Below are 19,753 nucleotides of genomic sequence, written 5' to 3' on the forward strand. Positions count from 1 at the left end.
TACTAAATAGTAAAACTAACTTTAATATATAGCTTATATAAATTAAGCTGGTTTAACTTAATTTGATTTATTATCCAATACAAATTGCACCCTATTTAAATAACCGCAAATTCAGTTATTATAATTTAGTTATACTCACTCACTGTTTAACTCAATTAAATCCTTACAATGTCACTAAAACCATGTGACCAGATCAAGGTATCTGTGGTTAATGTCTCTACATTCAGCCATTCCAATCAGTAGTTGATATCTCTGCTATTAGACTCAATTAGAGCCTCTTCATGACAGATGGAGCCTCACTTATTATCTCTCTCTTTGCTTATTATGTCTTAAATCAGTCTGTACTGTAAAAACAAACAACAACAACAACAAAAAAATTGTGAAGATTTCAAATTACTTCAGGGGCCTACGGCTTTTTCAGTGTTTCTTCAAAGGACATGTACTCTTCCTTCACGCTCTTTATATTTTACGGTCCACCTCTTCCCAGAGTGTGGGAGTGTGAATGAAATGGGTTGGCTGAAATGGATTATGTGTAATTAATGTCTCAACAATTACAGTGAGACAAGTGCTTGCTCTAGGCTGATAATTATACGTAGTTGATAAATACTTGTTTTCACTTGAGTGCACAGACAGACTGGCCTAAGGGCGACATAGACAGGGTGTGGAGTGATGAAAGTCGAGTCTGGTTTGCAGTAGGAGGAGCACTGGGTAATTACATGTTCATTTTTTTTGTGTGGTTTCATCTCAGCAAGTACCCCACTTTGACTGCAGCCTGTATTTTAGTCAGTTCCCATTTTCACAAATTTTACTTGTGGTTATCTTGTAAGGCACCTGTATGATGTATTTTCTGTATGTATTTTAATGAAGGTCCTCTTTGGGTGGTAAAGAGGCTTGGTGGGTGGGAGTGTGAATGGTTGTTTGTCTCTGTGTTAGCCTGTGATAGACTGGAGACCTGTCCAGGGTGTACCCCGCCTCTCGCCTGATGACAGCTGGGATAGACTCTAGCAACCCCCGCAAACCTAGTGAAGATAAGCGGTACAGAAGATGAGATGAGTTTACAGTTCCACGATATAAGATGAAATAAATAATGATGGGGTGATACCAGCTGACACCAACACCCTGGGAGAGTGAGGGGGACGTTTTTATATACACTGCTCAAATATAGAGCCTGCCTCCCGTATCATTTTGTCCAGGTGTGAGTTTCTCTTCGTCTCTCCTGAGGCGAGTCTATGACTGAGTCTATGTTGGCCAACCAGTCCAGTTTATGATCCAGATGTAGACCCACTACTACCTCTTTAGCTGTATTGAGCTGAAGGTCATTTTTTCCGCACCATGAAGTGAAGTTGTTCGCCAGATTCTTGTAGACTTGCTCCTGTCCATCCTGATACACACCACAATTGCAGTGTCACCTGAGAACTTCGGCACATGACATGACAGAGGGGTACAGAGTGAATAGGACAGGGCAGAGCACAGTCCCCTGTGGTGATTGAAAAGATTCTTAAATCACTCGTTTTTGGGTAAAAGTACAAACAATATGTCATATAAAATTGTGATATTTATACCTTGAGTTATATTAGCTATAGCTCAGTTTTGCTGTAGTTCCCTTCTATCTTTCTTGACTTCCTTTTCCATTTCACATGGCGGCTTGCATTTGTCCATTGTGCTGCAGTTATGCTACACTGCTAGGAGCCACCTTGATACAAGGGAGAGAAACACTGGAATGGCAGCTGGGCAGTAGAACTCTGATTGGCCCAGTGTGAATGACGTTAAAGGGCTTACAGTAAGGTGAACCACACAGACCACCATCACAGTCGTGACATCTACATATCCAATTCCTGATTCATCTACAGTAGTCTGATGCACACTACTAACCACTAGTAGCCTTTTGTTGGTACCACCACAAATACTTGAAGACCGCTGCCTAATTTTCCAAGTGCTCAGACACATCACAAAGACAACATTTTAAAAGCATGTTTATGAGAACACCAGCTGCTGCTAATTTCCTATGAAAGAGTTTTACAGCAGCTGTTGACAAATGCTGCTCATTTAAAACACAGAAATGATGGAAGTCAATGTGTGGGGCACGTTTCATCAAAGACTCTTCATTGTGCTTTGACAGTGTTTTATTCTCTCGTATACATACGTTGCATTACATTTATAGGCTGTAAGTGGCATTTAATGGTTCAGAAGATCAAACATTCCTTTTTCCTTGTGACTTTTTTTTTTATACAAAAGCTGTCAGCATATAAAACAAATTAAACAGATTCAGTGTGTTAATTAAGGTTCAGACCGAAGTAGAATGGCACCGCTGGCTGATACTCGAACTGTCTCAAGTGTTCTCTTTGTGTTTCTTGATCTTTTTTAATTCTGCATGGGCTAGCCAGTGTTTTGACCGCAGGCATGGTTGTGAGAACTTTTAGACAAATTGGAGCATCAATAGCGGTTGATTATCTCACCAGTGGGTGGTCACTCACAGCCCATATAATGTAAGACCCAATATCTCAATGCATCACATGCAGTACATGGAGACACACTCCAGATTTCAATGGTAATACAAATGTAATTCAAACATTTGAAGGGGTACACACTTAAAGTCCACAATACGCATCCACATTAAATCATAAATTTTGAACAAAATCCAATATTGTGGGTGAGTTGCAGCCCCAAGACTGTAAAAACACAATGTCTTGTATTGTGTTGTAATAGCTGTATGAGGTATGATAAACTTTACTTTAACTCCCTTGTTTCTGTCATTCAGACCCACGGGTTTTTATTGTAGTTGAACTTCTGTGTTCGACCACAGGGGGTCAGGATTGGCCACAGTATGGTGATGGACAAACGATCCTAGTCCTCACTGAGACAGCAACCTTAAAACATTCATAAATAAATCAATAAACTGATCCGACTGCAAGGTATGTCTACACACTCCAATTGAGACTGAAATAGCTCTAGAGTATTTTGGTTCTGGTCAGAAGAATTTTAAACTTGTTCATATTAGATCAGGTGCAAATTCTCTTCACTTGTCAAGATTTGGGGTTTTGGAAGAAAAAAAAACACATATTTGTGGGAGGCTGATTTGTGTGGTTTCCATGTTGTTGATTGGATCAGCACATGACCAATGATCACTGATTAATGAAAACCAGATCTCCTTCAGTGAATGATGTGCACACAAAAATTGGAGGGACTCCACATCACAAGATGTTCACTCGCACTCTTCAAATATTCCCTCAGAACTCACCTATTCAAAATCGCCTTTTCCCTCTGATCCACTGCATTGTATTTTTTTTTTCTTCTGTTTATGTGTTTTTGTTGTGCTTTTATGTAGGTGACTTAGAGTGCCATTAGTCTAAAATGAAATGTATTATTATTATTATTATTGTTATTATTATTATTATTATTATTATTATTATTATTATTATTAGTAGTAGTAGTAGTAGTAGTAGTAGTAGTAGTAGTAGTAGTAGTAGTATTCACAAAACACAAAATCAAATATTATGAGTATTGGATAATATTTCATTGTTGTCTCATGAAACAGTATTTAAGTCGTGTCTCTGTATAGCATTTTTTTGTAAATGCCAATTACGCATGCGTATAGCAATTTCAGCCTTTTAATCAGCCTATCCCTGCACTCACCGTCATCTTAAATTAATAATATAAACTCCTGTCATTGCTGACTTATCTCCAGCCCCGCTAATTGAACCCGGCCCCCACGCATCTTTCAATATTTAATTTCCCGTTAATAAAAGCCTCCTCCCGCTTCTCATACATCACGACGATGTCTATCTGCGAGCCGACAGTGAATGCGGCCCCAACAAAAGGCCAGACAGCTGATGAATATTGCTTTTTATTGCGTTCCAATATCAGGCCGCCGGCGAGACGCAATCGATCTGCCACGGTTTATTTGAAGCTGCCGGATATCGTCTTTGTTTCAGATCGGCCTCTTCACAATTATGCGATGTTACAGTGTGATTAGTGTCGATATCAGAGGGCCATGTTTAATATAGTGAACGTGAGTCTGGGATGTGAAGGCAGACGGGGTGGGGGCTGGGGGTCATCGTGGAAAGTCTGCACAGATTCCATCTTCGAGTTCACGCAGACAAATCTTATGAAAATTATATAATCAGATGCAGAAAGAATGGAAAAGGCGCTGGCGTATACACTTTTTTAAAATCAGATTATATTACCGCCGTAAGATATAGACATTGGTAATATGAAATAATGATTATAATAATAATAAATGCTATCACAAACGGAGGATATTAGTGTCTATATTATTCAGTATGGGCAGGGTTGTAGATTATTTTCCGTTCTTGATCTCAAATTCTGTATAATACCAGTTTGTATTTCATTTTTACTATTTACTGGAAAGTCTGAGAGATGCAGTAAGAGTAACAGTATATCTATTTTGTTTTCTTGCTCTTGACTCGGTGCCTCGTTGTTATTTTCCTGATTCCTTCTCCTTATTTATTCATTCGTTTATTTATTTGTAAAAGAAGAAACACTTTCTGAATGCCCATTAATGTGACCAAAAAATCTTGCTAAACTACGGCGAAAAAGGGCATCCGATTTTTTTTTTTTTATTTAAAAATTAAGTTTTTAAATAATAATAATAAAATTAAATTAAAAAGAATTTATGAGTTTATGTATTAAGAATGCACAAACAGGTGCGTTTGTAATAAAACTGCTTGCTGGTTCGTTCAAAGACGCCTGGTTTCTCCCGTGATGATAATTCATATGTGGATGTTACACTGGATTCAGACAGTACTATATGATTTGAGTTTGAGGACTCAGTGGAGGCGGATCCATCCTCAGCAGCGTGGCTACAGGGCGGTGGAGAAAGTGCTCTGAGGGCAGGGGGAGGGTTTCTGTCTCTCATGAGAGAGAACCTCGGGCTCAGAATGCCACATCAAGTTCAGGACTGCTGGATCGGTTTCACTTCACATCTCTGGATTTACGTCGGCTGACGGCTTTCTTCTCGTCAGACCGCAGTCACAGACTGAAACCTCGTTGAAGGTGTCAAGTTTGCGACCATTTAGCTTCAGATCGTTTTGCCGCTACAACGAGGCTGCAGGGTCTTCAAAGGTGAGAAAGACCGAACAGACCGAGATCTCCCAGTTTATGGAAATTGCAACAAGTGCGCTGCGTGCGGAGCGTCGCGGCTCGGCCAGAAACCTGCGCTCTGCCGCGTGTTTAAAGATGCTCAATGACATTAAGATAGAGGATCGTCTCAGGACCGATGCCAGCTCCCTGGACGGTATGATCGGTGAGTTCAAGTTGCTTTCCTTTCTTTCGTGCTGGCAGAGCGGGAATACACCCCAGCATCCCGGTGTATGATCAAACTGACCACAGCATTTCAGCTGCTGGAGAGCGACTGTTCACTGGAATTAAAAACGAGGATTTTTGTTTGTTTGTTTGTTTTTTTCCCTGCATTTTTAATCACTCTTTGTGTATCGTCTATCCACCACCAAGTCTGAATGGTCTACTATACTGTTTTATTAGGCCTATCCTATTTTTTATTTTTATTATTTTAAATTAATAATTTCCTGCAATTTATACATTTTCAATGCGTTTTTTCTACTTCGGTCGATTAATTCTTTTTAGCTGGATATATTCGCTCTGACAATAATCGGATAATGTGTGTGTAGCACTTTATTCACGCAGCCTCCACTTCTTTTTATTCTTGTTATGTTTACAATGATTGATGCCCGTTTTTTCCTTGATTTTACATTTAGCCTATATTTTAACATAAAGACAATCAGTGCATTTTTTCTTTCTTTTTTTACATTTGCTATTTGTAATTTAATTTAAACTGAACGGACAATCACAAACTCTTACTCATGCTGTACAGAAAGGCTTTGGCCTTTATAAAAGCTGATGCATGATGTCACCATTGTGATTGCTTATTATAGGATAGTTTTAAAACAGTGGACTGGGGTGAGGTGAGGCTAGCCATACAAAAAAGCGCGATAGCGTTGCCTTTGCTCTTCATCGCATTATAATGGGGAGGAAGACAAATAGCCTGACAAAAAAAAAAAAAAAAAGCATTGACGCCTCAAAGGGAAACAGTTCAAACACACAGATAGCATTTTTTTGGCTATAAAACTTAAAAGGATAACATCCAGTTCATCAGCTCCATCATAATTTCTCTGCACGTCCAGCCAGAAGCAGATGTAAAAATGACGATAAAACAAAAGTATAGGCTACATGAAAACAGTTGTAGTAAAATCTGATTAGTTGTGAAAAAACGGGGTATGTACCACAGAAGTAGAAATCACCAAGGAGGGGGCTCTGGACCTAAAGTGACACTAACACAGTGACTTTTAGACGATTTTACAGCCAAGCAGAGAAACACATTGATAGTTCAAACAGACTTTGTGTAATTATAACAACACACAAACACACACATATATATATAAGTATATATATAATCTACACACACACACACACACACATATATGTATATATATGTTCACTGATGCTTGACCTAGAGGTCCATCATGTGAAGTGACCCTTGCAGATGTTACAATGTTTGTCTCATAAATCATGCATATTACAGACCATAACACACAGGTGCAGCCAATAATACATTCACTGTCACTCATTCTTAGGCATTATATTGTTTGTCTTTGCTTTTAGATTAGCTGAAGGCTACAGCAGCCGCTGTGAGGCAGGCCGTCTTATGTCTCATGTTGTCCCTCCTGTGTGTCAGGCGGTGCTCCTCCCCAGCAGGCCGTGTGTGAGGGCTGCACGCGGATCATCTCAGACCGCTTCCTGATGCGGGTCAACGACTCGTCCTGGCACGAGGAGTGCCTGCAGTGTGCCGCGTGCCAGCAGCCGCTCACCGCCACCTGCTACTTCAGAGACACCAAGCTGTACTGCAAGAGCGACTACCAACAGTAAGGCTGCTACGCTCCCTCCTAGCTGCTGGCAGGCCGGCCTCAGTGGAGGCCTTCAGGCCGCGTGGCTACGGTGTCAGGAATATTTCTGTGTGTGTGTTGCTTGTGGTCTGTATTTATTATTATTATTTTAAGGAAAGAAAGAAAAAGAGCAATATTAATATAAAAAGCAGGAAAGGATACAGAAAAAAAAGTGCATATTTTTTTAACCTTCTCTCATTTTAAATGTATTCAAAAGACACTCTACCCCTCAATGATGATCCCAGAAGTGTCAAACTTTCCTTGCGTTTCTTCTCGTCTGTTGTCTGACAATTTTATCTTGTTTTAAAAGGCCTATTGAATTATCACCACAGGGTTGGCTTTATTTACTGACTTTGTTGTTGTTTACTCCTAGCATTATTGGTCACTAAAATGAGAGCAGTTTGTTTCTGTTTAAAATCTTTAAATTTATAATTTATAGGGATTGAACAACAAGTAACTGGAATCGTATATCTTATGTGGAGTATAAACTAAGTGCTATATTGATGCACCCCAGAGGATCTGCAAAGATGCTGACTATGTATCAATTTATTATCGCATGAAGACTGTCCTGAATCCGTATATTATTAACTTGGTAAATTCACAGGAAGTGAATAGTCGCCTGAAAGCAAATATGCAACCAACTTTAATGTACTGTGGTGTGTATTTGATAAACTGCACATGTTTCAGACTACTCTGTACACTATACTATTTTCTGCCTATGGAGACTGACTAGTCCTCCACAGACTTTGATTCACACAAAGTCATAAATGAACATTATTAGTTAACAATTCAACAGTTAGATATCACTAAAAAAAAAAAATGCCATGGGAATAGTTTTTCTGACAAACTGTAAACATCTGCATGCATTTGAACAGTCTTTGAAAATTAAATGTACGTGAAAATGCAGGAAATTGCACAATCTCTGCTTAAAAGGCACAGGTGTCATGAGGAAGACAGCATTATGCTGCTTGCATCAGTCGCGCAAGTAGAAATATTTTCAGACGGCAATATGCTGTCCGGGCATCATATGTTACAACTGCTTGGCGATATACTGCATTGGAGGGGCTATGCCCTGCAGCTGGGTGGTCTCTCCTGTTGTACTGAGGTTTTTCCAGACAGGCTGGGCCGCGCACTAACAGCGGGCCGTCAGGCTGTCAGAGCATCACTCTGCTGGGTTTCTCTGTGTGACTGTCTGCTTTTCTTAAAGGTCCTTTGACTAATCTTGGAGATTAAATACACTCCATGGCTTCAGAGTATCTGCTGCATGCAGGAGGGCTGATGACTCACAATGGGCAGCATGCATCCCCAGTAGCATTACTATGTAGATGCATGTCACAGTAAATGATCAGCAAGCAGGCATGATGGCATGTGTAAGAAAAAGCATTTCTGATTTAAGTTAGTTTTTTAATACCAGCCTTAACTGTTACAGTGTTAAACAAATCACCAGGTAGTTTAAGATTAGATTACTTCCACACCTACATGAGACTCGTAATGAAATAAAACTTTATATAAAAACTGAACTTGAAGGAGAAGAGACCTAATGAAGATAATTTCAAAAAAGGCAGACACAAGTGCTGAGGGGCCCTTCCTGCCAAGGCCTCATCTGATTTTTAGTCCCAATCGGGGAAAGACTGGCAGGTCACAACATTTTCAAGGTTATGTTAAAATATTCAAATCAGAAATTTGAAAATCTATTAAAATGAAAGCAGTTGTGATTATTAAAGTGCTTTGTAGATCTTTTTATTGTGAGAGGGTTATGAGAAGAAAGATATATTGAATTAATTCACCTGTGAATTAAGCAAGCGTAATAAGCCACTAAAATAACATTAATAATTTATCCAATAGTAGTGATCTAAAATAGACACATATGTTAGTGGTTCATTATGGAGGAAACGACAACTAAGAACAAATTTAAAAATAAAATAAAATAAAAAAGGATTTGGAATTTTGAATTCTAGCCTGTGTTCATATTATCCATCATTTCCCTAATTTTTACTGTCTTAATCAGAGCTAAATGCCCCAAATTCTGATCTAAATCAAAATAAAATACATTTCTACACACAGTTGTGCTAATTATTGTTGCTGCTGCTGCTGCTGCTGTTACTTTTTATAATTCAGTAATTCTTAAGTCTTACACTTATAATATACAATTATTATTATACAATTTAAACTGTCCCTGTGATGTCGCACTGACAGGAGGAAAATCGGTGAATGGAATGATTGATGAGAATACAACACAGTTATTTATATAAGGTCATATAAAGGCTTATTATATGTTATTTCTTTTGCAAGAATTACTGTAACCACTTTATAAATGAATCATGCAAGCAGTTTATTTGACCTATAGGTCCTGCTTTTATGTGCCATCTAGGGCCCTGAGTAACCATAATAATTATGACTGGTGCAAAGGAAGAAGTCAGAGACTTGGGAGGAGGTTGGTTTGCATGGATGATCATTACCATGAAAACATGACACTTCCCTTAGACACAAATCAGTTTGATTCAAACAGTCGATTACAAATTATTGTCAGATATTCTTGCCTTTGTCCGGCCTCATGTATCATAACATATATATCAAGTACTACATTCAGTTACTTCCATTTCTATTTTTCACACAAAAACCTAGTCCATTTAACAACTGTGTTTAATTGTCTAATGTCTAACTGTCTAACAATATCCCTAACTAGTTAGGACTGAAGAAAAAAAGGTAAAGAAACCACACACATGCACACACGCCACACTACACTCCTACACTCCTCCTTCCTCCCCCTGCAGAGTAATTTGACCTCTACACACTTTGTGCTCTGCCACAGGAAATTCATAATAGGAAGAACAGCATCGGTAGTAGATACTGTTTATTAGTGGATCCTGTCCATTTAGTCAGTCACTGTGTGGCTTGTAAAAGGAAAAATACATTTTTTAATTTCATTTATAGTCTCACATCACATATGTAGACAGTTTGTTATAGTTATAAACATATGGACTTTTATTCATAGGTAACACCTGATTTATCCACAACTTCCATTTAACTTCTCAGTAAAACCGTCTCACTGCATTTCTAAAATATTTCTTAGACACTGAAATCACTTTGTTCAGTGGTGTTTGTTGTGCTGTTTCTGTTCCATAACGTCTGGCAAAGTAGAAGCTAGAACAGGTTCAGTCAAATCACTGCCTCTGACTTGACTGACTATGGAATTCTTATGATGGTCTCATTGACACTGGCAGCGAAACACTCTGAACTCTACAAGCAGCAACAATAATAATGACAATGTTTGTGTGAGTTTTCAAATACGGATATGCACACTCAATGAATGTCAGGCCTATGTTAAATTTGGAGAAGTGCTATTGAAATGGATTTAGGAATTTAAAGAAAAAATATAACTGTAATACAATATTTACACATTTATAAGTTGTAAAGGATCATCTGGTTTTTATCCATATTTTTCCTGCTCTAAACAAATATTCTTAAATTTCCATAATTATATTAGTTATCTAATCACCTAATCTTTGTCTTTGACTCTCATTTCCAAATGAATTGGGCTGTACTTAAATCATAATAAAATTATAATAAAATATAAATCTTAAAAAAAAAAAAAACTCACAAAGAAATATTTCAAAAAATTCAGACCTTCCTCAAACTATTTACTCTAAAGGAATGAAATAGGATCCCTGTTATCAGCCGCGCGTTAATCCAGATTGCTCTGGTGCTCTCGTGAGCATTTGTTTGTGGGATTGAGTCTGAATCAACTGTGTGTTCATGGTAGCTGCACAGTGGAATGAGATACATCAGGCTTTGACAGACACACTCACACACAAAACATGAGCTGAATGTGGCCGTGATATTCTCCGGGATGCAATGCGGGGCTTTCTTTTGTGATCTTGCTGCTGCTGATGTGTCATCTTGTATACCGATGTTGTCCAGCTTTGGTTATGCTGTCAGAGAAGCATTTCACCAGAGAAGTCGTTTTTTTTTTTCCCTGTCTTTCCCAGATAGTCTCTTTCCAAAACAAAGTGTGTGGCTGCATGTGTCTAATGAGCCTACGCATATGAAGAAGAAAAACATCGATTGTGTTTCGGGATTTATTGCTACTGATACTGACGTAGCAGAGCCTTATGTAAGCTCCATGTTGATTCTACTATGAGCACTTTGACTTCAAGAATCGGCAGTAGGTCTGACCAGCTTTGACCCTAGTGGTAATTCATCCCTTTAAAGGAATGTCCTGGCTGTGTGCATGTTATATCCTGTTAGCCACAATATGCACATACTTTATGTCACTGCAGCGTGGAAATAGCCATTTGTTTCAGATCATCTCTCTGAACTATGAACTGAGTTGCAGGTAACTGCAGTCTCTTTTCTTTTGATGAAACATTTGAAGTGAGACTCTGGTTTCGGAAATCACAATAAGTTAATTACACGCACAAACGGAGAAACAGGGCAGTCCAAACGTCCGATCACAACTGGTACTTTTCTTGGCCATGTAAACATACTCAGAACTGTCAAATCTTGTCTTCTGAAACATTAATATTACTGTGTTGCTTCTTGTAAGTTGTTTGCTCCTTGCCCTTCTATGCCCGCCACTATTCATCATTAAACAAAGAGGAATGTTGGATACTGTATGTCACTACACAAGAGACCATGTTTATTTTATTAGAAACCAGAGGACCTGGAGTGCTGAGCATTAATCAAAGCACAGACACATGCAGGTGAGGATCCAGGAGTAAATCCTGGGCCCAGACACAGCGGGCTGTCGAGGACTCTAAATACACTGTGTTCCCCTGGGAGCAGGGGGCAAAGAAAAGAGTAGGGGGTGTACAAAGCCAAGCTAAAGAAAAAACACAGGAACCAGCAGGAGCTCCTTAAAGGCCTGTTCTGTTTGGATACCACAGCTGATCAATTGCTAAGTGCGGTGCTAGAAAAACAAGCCTTGGTGAAACGCTGTGGATTGGGTTTCATCGGCCCTCCAGCTCTTGTCCTGGCAGCCTCAGGTTGTCTTCCTCCCACAGTCTCCACCATCATCTAACTACAGTGATTTATGCCAATGGTCCTCTGACCCCACCTTGACTTCAAACAGAGGCAACATGAAACAGTCAGTGGGCATGGAGCTCAGGGACCAGTGGAAAGAGAGTCTCAGTAGAAACTTTTTAGGATTCATTTCAAATCACTGCAAATGAAGTTAATGTTACTCATTAGATTTTGAATGTGCTGTTTTAGGCAAACCCATAATTATTGTGTTTTTAACAGTGACATCATTATATACTAAGAAATCAAGATATAATATCTGCTACTATCCTGTATCACAGGATGTACTTTTGCTGAATACTAAATCTATTTCAAATTTTAAAAATAACTAAAAAGACAATGCTGTTTAACACAGAATAGGTCGTCCAGTGCTTATGTGTTCAGCAGTTCTGAATGAGATGCTCAAATGGAAGCTGGAGACAAAAATCTTAAGCTTTGAGCTCAAGACAAACAGCAACACTCTAAGATAGAATAGAATAGAATAGAATAGAATAGAATAGAATAGAATAGAATAGAATCGTGAAATAAACATATAACATTAAAATAGTTCACTTCACATATTTACAATTCCCACTTTGACTTATAGATAGATTCAATAAACATAAAAAAAATTAAACATGCATTTTCTTTTTTTAACGAGTCAATTATACTTATTGTACCATGATCTGTGAGAGGCAAAAAACACCACTGCATGAATTATTGATTAAAATGGTAATAATGGAGATGATAATGTGATATAAACATGTTTATTGTGATTTCTTGGTTTCTGACACTTTTAGATAATTAAACATGGCCCAGGTCAAATTAACCCAGGAACTTCATTGCTGAGAGATGAATCTTAGCATGCTAACATTTCTGATATGCTATGTTTTTGGCTTTTAACTGTTTCTTCACTAATAATAAATAATAATGAACTGTATATAAGGATGAATGAAACATCTATGGCATCACGCCTAGGTTTCTATAAGAGCAGCCGAAGCTCTGTGGGGCAGCTACAGCTACTTGGCAGTGTCTGACTTTTGTTCCTTAAAAATGGACTAAGTGGTGGTGTCTCAGTGAAACTGAGGCAGGTGGGTAAAGCCTATGAGCAACCTGTGAGGACACAAACCCATTACGTTACATGACCATCCTGCAGTTTTTGGAGCCAGCCTCAAGTGACCATTTGAGAAAAGGTTTCAAGAACCCATGTACAGGCACCACAGTTAAGCTCAGAGGATGAACAAAAGTCAGGGGGAGACATAAACGTTTCATGGTGATCCACCAAATAGTTGTTGAGATAATTCATTTAGGGCCAAAGACTGGAACCAGCACATCATTTAAAGAACATTAAAAAGAAATGATTGTAGGAGAAAAGCATGCCAAGAAGGGGAGAAAAAATAATACCAGCTTTTGAATGCATCAAGATATTGTTAAGTTGTTGAAAATGACACTGAGGAAAAGTAGTTCAAATGTCTACAGTCCCAGTGAAGGCCAAAGTAAAGTTTTTTGTTTTTTTTTCAACAGTAAGTTTCATAAATGACATAGGTCTATACACAGCTGTTGTTTTGTTGCACATTAATAAAGTGATCTGTTTCAGTTTTTTGCCACTAACCTCAGAACAGTTTTGAATTCCTCCGTCACACTGGGACTGGGACTCTAAAAGCAGAGTAAGAAACAAATCATTGTCAAGGAGCCACAGGCAGTCTTTGATTCATCCTCGTCACTCTGAGAGGATGACGATCAATCAGCATGTAGACTTTCAGGCTGCCCCATCAATCATGTTTAATACCAGAACGTAACAATTTTAACTTATCCCAGCTCCACCAACACTTTAAGTTACACTAATGTTTTAGGCTATTTTGGACTTTATTATTGTGAGGTGTCATTTCACCATGGCAGACAGTGAGAAGGACCAGGTGTAACTTCAGAGGATATCCTTTCCTTCCCTAGTTTTTATCTAAAACAAAGAGAGCCATATCTACTTTATGCTTCACTGTGTAACCGTTCTAACAGCGGGGCTGGAATATGTTTGACCTGAATACTTCATCCTGTTATATTAAAGGACCTGAATCAAGATGGCCAGACATTCCACCCTGGAGAATGTTATCAAGAATTATAAATGTATCTGTGCAAATTGTCAGATTAGACTAATCTTATGCTTGTCTCCACGATGAAGTCCAATACAAAATATGATGCTATAATGCTAATACTATTTATGAATTGTATATTTAATCTGTCACATAGCTTCAGACGTACATGCATGGATACATAAGCATCATTGGAAGTGCAGTATTTGAGTGACGCATGGGTTCTATCACAGGCTGCTCCGCCTCCTTTTGAATCAGCCAAGATAAAATGAGAGACACCACACTGAGCTTCTTGTTGTGGTGGGTTCCTCTGTCTTTATATATGTTTCAACTTCACACTTCTCATCTGCACTAGATTCCACACATCCATGCCAGGCTGCCAGACACTGAGTCCATAAATATCCAGCGCCAAGTCTCTCTCCTTTTCTAGTATCCTTACCACAGGCAGTAGCCACATTCAGTGGCCCCATTGTTGGTGGATCAGGTCCTTTATATATGGTTTGTTGTCAAACATGACAAGAATGGCATTCTTTCTCTAAGTGTGTTTCCAGTCGATTTCACAAACCAGCTGACAGCCCTCAGCCATACAGCTGCTGGTGGTTCTGCACCTGCAGTATACTGTCAGTATCCCCTACAGACCCTACTGTGAACACATTGGGATGAGATGTTACTGCTGAAATGGCTGATTATTGTTATCATTATTATTATTTTTTATATTAGCATTGACGTTAGCATTTTGTTACCATCATTAGTTGAATATTACTTTATTGTCAGTCCAAGTAAATGTTTAATTTTCCAGATGCTTATGCCATGAGTGTAATGCTAGGATTGTGTGAACTCACCTGGCATCTGGCCTGTTTAGGCCTGAGTGAAAGTCAATAGCCTAAAAAAAGCTGTGTTTTATTTTGTTGGGGACCTACCATATTTTTCCCACTCGTGGTTTTATTGGTGAACATTTACTTTTCCTCCTCTGCACTTCATCACTCCATCGTCATGTCTGAGTTCGGAGAAGTGCAGCTTTAAAACCTTTCCCGACTTGAAGGCGTGTGTGCAGTGGACTCATAACGGGTCTGGGGATCAAAGAGTGAGCCAAACCAGAGGGTGGAGGTTGAGACGGAGGGCACAGGCTATTTTGCCATGTGGGCCGTAACAGTCGGATTTATATGGCATCCCGGGGTGGGGAGGCATGCCAGAGGACTTTGTTGAATTCGTTATTTTTATTGCCAGTGACAAACCAGAGAGAAAATCAGAACCAGAAGCTCCCTGTCCCTCACAACAATAGTTCATGAGATAGAGAGACAGACAGACGTCATAGCGTGGACACAGTTTTTATATGTCCAACACTTTGTCATGTCTTTAACAAAGTCTTGACCAGACTAGGGATTAGCTTAATATTTAGGTTGACTGTCTGTACCAGCAGTCTGTTTTTCTTCTTACAGTCAACATCTATCTTCCCATGGATGGAAGGAGGGACACTAGCTCAGGAAGAAGAATCTAGTCCACAGTCTCACCTGGTTCCTTAAAATGAAATATTTATGATTATTGTTTATGGATCGTAATGTGTCTTTGGGTCCCTGAAACAACCCAGTCAATGCAGCAGTGTAACCAAATGCAGAATACAGATTTGCACGCTGTCATGTAAAATCTGTCATCACTGTCCTCCAGTCTGATGTGTAAGTGTCCCATAGGACCAGCTTTCAGTCACACTGAAGTCTTTCTTTTTGAAACAGCAGAGATAGATATGTGAACAGATTTGTGTGTACATTTCACACTGCACTATGTGATATTTACATGACATTTACATGTTATTTACACAGTATGTCACATCTAACCAGCAAATCATAAAGTGTGTTTACAGATATCTGTAATCATTTTTAGTAATTGATAGGAGATCTTGTTAAATGCAGCTATAACCTAAACTAAAAGCTTGGTGTGTAGCAGATCATTCACACAGGTAAGTGGTCTCTACAGTGGCTCAGAGAGCTCAGTGCACTGCCACTCATGCCCAAACATGCAATTACGTGTTTTTAAATGCTTTATGACTTTTCATATTGTGTTTTACATTTCAGATAATCTGACGACATAAACCATTATTTTGCCTCTATTCTTGACTTCCCCGGTTGTGAGAATTTGCAACGCAAACATCGCTGAGGATGCTTCTCTTAATTTGCTTTATCTATTTGCATGTGTTTTCTTGCAGCGTGTTGAGCTCTCTCAGCCGCCTTGGGTCATGAACATCTGTCATTGTGCTGATATGGAGCGTTTGTGCTGCCTGTTCTGTGTGTGTTTTGGTACAGAAATATCATGCTCGGTTTTTAAAGTCATTGACATCAGCAGTTTGAATGGCATTCACTGGTTCTGAAAGGTGCTATATAAATAAAGATTTGACTGATGACTGATTGAAAAGGATCACTGTAACAGTTACCTGGAGGGGTTAGAAATCTCACAGTAACACCAGGAATAATTGTCAGCAGCGGCCATGGATGTTATCTGTTGGTTTTCATGTGCCATGATGCTGAGATAATATTATTGGTTGGTGTTGGAGATCGTGGTGGCATCTCAGAGGAGGCTCCTTGTGTGTGTGTGTGTGTGTGTGTGTGTGTGTGTGTGTGTGTGTGTGTGTGTGCGTGTGTGTGTGTGTGTTATTCCAGCTCAAGCACTATGGGGTGGTAATATTTCTCTTGTCTTACACACACATCCATCTACCATTCTCTTGGAAAGGCACAAGAAGTCCAAGAAACTGCTAACTTTTTACCTTTCTTTCTTTTAGAGTGATCGCGCAGAATGTTTTACTTTGCTTAATACTCCTTACAGACTGCGGGAGTGCGGCGCAGTACGGCAAAGTGAATACAGAGAGGAGAACTCAGTAGAGCTTTGCCGATGCTCATGCTTGGAGTGCTGGTACAAACAGGCCCCTTTTCTCCATTCTTTTTTTCCCCTTTAAATCTCTCTAACTGCACCAGAGGACAGCAGCTCACTGCTCTGACAGATACATGTTTGCCAGTCTGGGGCTGGCCTCGTGTCTCGCTCCCCTCCCTCTGCTTTCCCCTGTTTAATCGTTTTATCGGCACTGCGGGTCTCTCTTGGGAATCTGGCTGGCATTTAGCAGGCTGAGACAACACGAGACCCCAAGGGCTCATCCAAAACCCGCCTGCTCCAAGCTGTCCACATTATTAGCTTCCTGCTCTCAGAGGAGACCTCAGTCATTCACACACAAGGCACACACGCCATTACAAACACACACACACTCCTTCACGCTGTTTTTATGATTCTCCCTCTCCGTTGTTTCCTGCCCCGTGCTTCTTTTCATGACATCTTTTCTCTCTCCAACTCTTTTCTCTCCTCCCATTTCCCCCTGGAGAGAGAGAAAGAAGACGTGTGTTGTCAGAGAGCATCTACAGCACCAGTGCAACAGTAAATACTTCATTGATATTCCTTTCCTAATTACACTGCTGTGCATCATTTGCATAAATCTCTCACCCCAGATATCTGTCTGTGAGGACAGATATCTGTAATATTACATGATGTCTGCTTCTTGGCTGTTGGTCTCAGTTTGGAGAATGTGTGACACCACTGACATGATATTTTAGATTATTTTATACCTGCTCATAGCTATGAAGAAACAGCATCGGTGGCCATTCTCCACTGTTACTGTATTAATAATGTAAATGAGCATTTTTATATCTGATTCTTAGTGGGTCAGTCCAGTCACTATAAAATCATCATCATCATTGTCAGTGATTAACTGTGAACCAGCTGCTTGTTTCAGACGTCTTCTATTTCTGGCTTGTCATTGAGGACATTATATTACATCCTATTCATACTTGACTCAGCTTGACTCCTACAGGGCCACTGCCCTCAGTATTTCTTGCACCATGCAGCTTTGAATGCCAAATGTATTCTTTGGAAAAGACTACTTGGGGGCTTCAGGGTCCACTCTGTTGATGTATCACTCACAGCAGACGCTTGTTACCGTTCTAACCTGACGGTGGAGTTAGCAGCTGTGTTAATAATTGTTTAGCTATCAGACCAGTTTTCTGAAGTAATATTTTCAGTTTGTAGTTTCATATATGGCGTTGGTGCAGGACCTATGGTACTTCTGAATAATTAGGACCTACAAAACTCTTCTATTTCCAGTGCTCTATATTATTGTAGCAGTTTGTCATATCCTGCATGTTATTCTGTGCTTGCTTTGCATAATATTAAAATCTGGCATCCAGGCCCACGTCAAGCACTAGTCAGTGACATTTATGTATCTATATTATTCTTAAATAAACTGCTGTGTATATTTCAGCGCATGTAGGGCATGAAGTTTAAACAGATAAAACACGATGGAACGTCAGACGGCACGGACAGAAGTGATTCATGCCTGTCAACACACATTTATCACTTCTGTGTCAATAAGAGACCTGCTGCCCTGTGGTTGGTATCTCCACTGAGGACTACTTGGAAAAATACTGGAGCATGGCCAGTTTATGTTCCAGTGAGCACAGCAACAAACAATGGATTTAGAAATCTGAGTATTTTATTTTCTCTCTGCATTTTAGGCATGAGGCGCTCGGTAAAAAAAAAAAAAAATTTCTAAGTATAATAATAAAAAGAGCTGAGGCCAGGCTTTTCCTTCGCTAAACAGTTGCTACTTCCTGCCATTTGGTGCCACCAACACCCAAAGTTGCTGAGGGCAGTTTTAGGGGCGATGCTTCCCAACTATTGAAAGATACTTTGCAAACAGTGCCACTTGTGTCATTTGCAGCTTGCAGCTTGAACAGGTTCTTTCTGTAAAGGGCCACAATTTCAAATAAAGACATTAAAACCTGAAAATGCCTCGCCTCCTCCTCTGACTACAGAACTCACCTCCACCTGCTGCCATGCTCGCTGCGTATTTAATGCAGTCAGAGCTGTTGTTCTGCGGCTGCTAAACTGCGTAACTGTCATCTCTGCCTGAATGTGGGTTGTAGGTGGGAGTAGGTCCAGTCATGCAAGCCAAGTCTTTGTTCATTTGAGAAATGACACAGGGCCATTTTATAATCTGAACCTTAGATCTCCTCCTTCTCTCAAGCAGAAGTAGTTTCACACAGAGTTAATAATACTGGTCCACTGCAGTTGCACACACCACCCTCACCCCCACCTTGTTCTCATTTATTATCCAGCCTCAGTATGGTGATCTCATCTCGGAGGCTGGAAACTTTTTTCTCCTTTTTGTAGCAGCAGTATGTGTTTGTGTGAGTCTTCACCTACAGGTCAACATTTTCACATAAACACAGAAGGAATTACTTTTGTGATAAGTGATACAGTAGGCCAAACACATGTGGCCCCTAACATTATAAAAAAAAGGAGTTTCCCTTTTTCCTCCATTTATTCCTCCAGCAGACACTGTGTGGATAATTAGGGCCTCTAGAAATCATTATCCCATTATGCAATTACAGTCTCTAAGTATTTATAGAGGTCATCCAATCTGGTAAGACCAAAATATTCTGACAGCGGCATTTTCACACCTGGACTGCTGTGCAGACACGGTACATTTCCACTATAATTTTCACAAAATAAAACTGATATTTCTCAAGTTTTGATAAAGTACAATTGTGCTTTGTACCGGTTTCCATTGAAAAGTGTTTTGCAAATAAGCTGTAACTCTTGTACAGTCTTGTCTTGCAATATCCCATATTGCTCTTAAATTCCTCGACACACGACACCTCACATCGAGGAAGTCAAATGAACTGGTCACATGACTCCCTGTGTCATCTCCACTGA

General features: G+C 39.6%; 1 protein-coding gene across 1 annotated transcript in view; it reads left to right on the forward strand.

Annotated features, from left to right (window-relative positions):
- The first annotated feature begins 4,855 nt into the window (after positions 1-4,855).
- LOC124996745 (LIM homeobox transcription factor 1-beta-like) overlaps positions 4,856-19,753 on the forward strand; it is a 39,942-nt gene continuing 25,044 nt past the window's right edge. The window contains exons 1-2 of the mRNA XM_047570030.1: positions 4,856-5,263; positions 6,710-6,896. Coding sequence (XP_047425986.1) covers positions 5,119-5,263; positions 6,710-6,896 — 332 coding nt within the window. The 5' untranslated portion in view covers positions 4,856-5,118. The remainder of the gene's footprint in view (positions 5,264-6,709; positions 6,897-19,753) is intronic.

The sequence above is a fragment of the Mugil cephalus genome, chromosome 19, assembly GCF_022458985.1.
Source record: "Mugil cephalus isolate CIBA_MC_2020 chromosome 19, CIBA_Mcephalus_1.1, whole genome shotgun sequence".
NCBI lineage: Eukaryota > Metazoa > Chordata > Actinopteri > Mugiliformes > Mugilidae > Mugil > Mugil cephalus.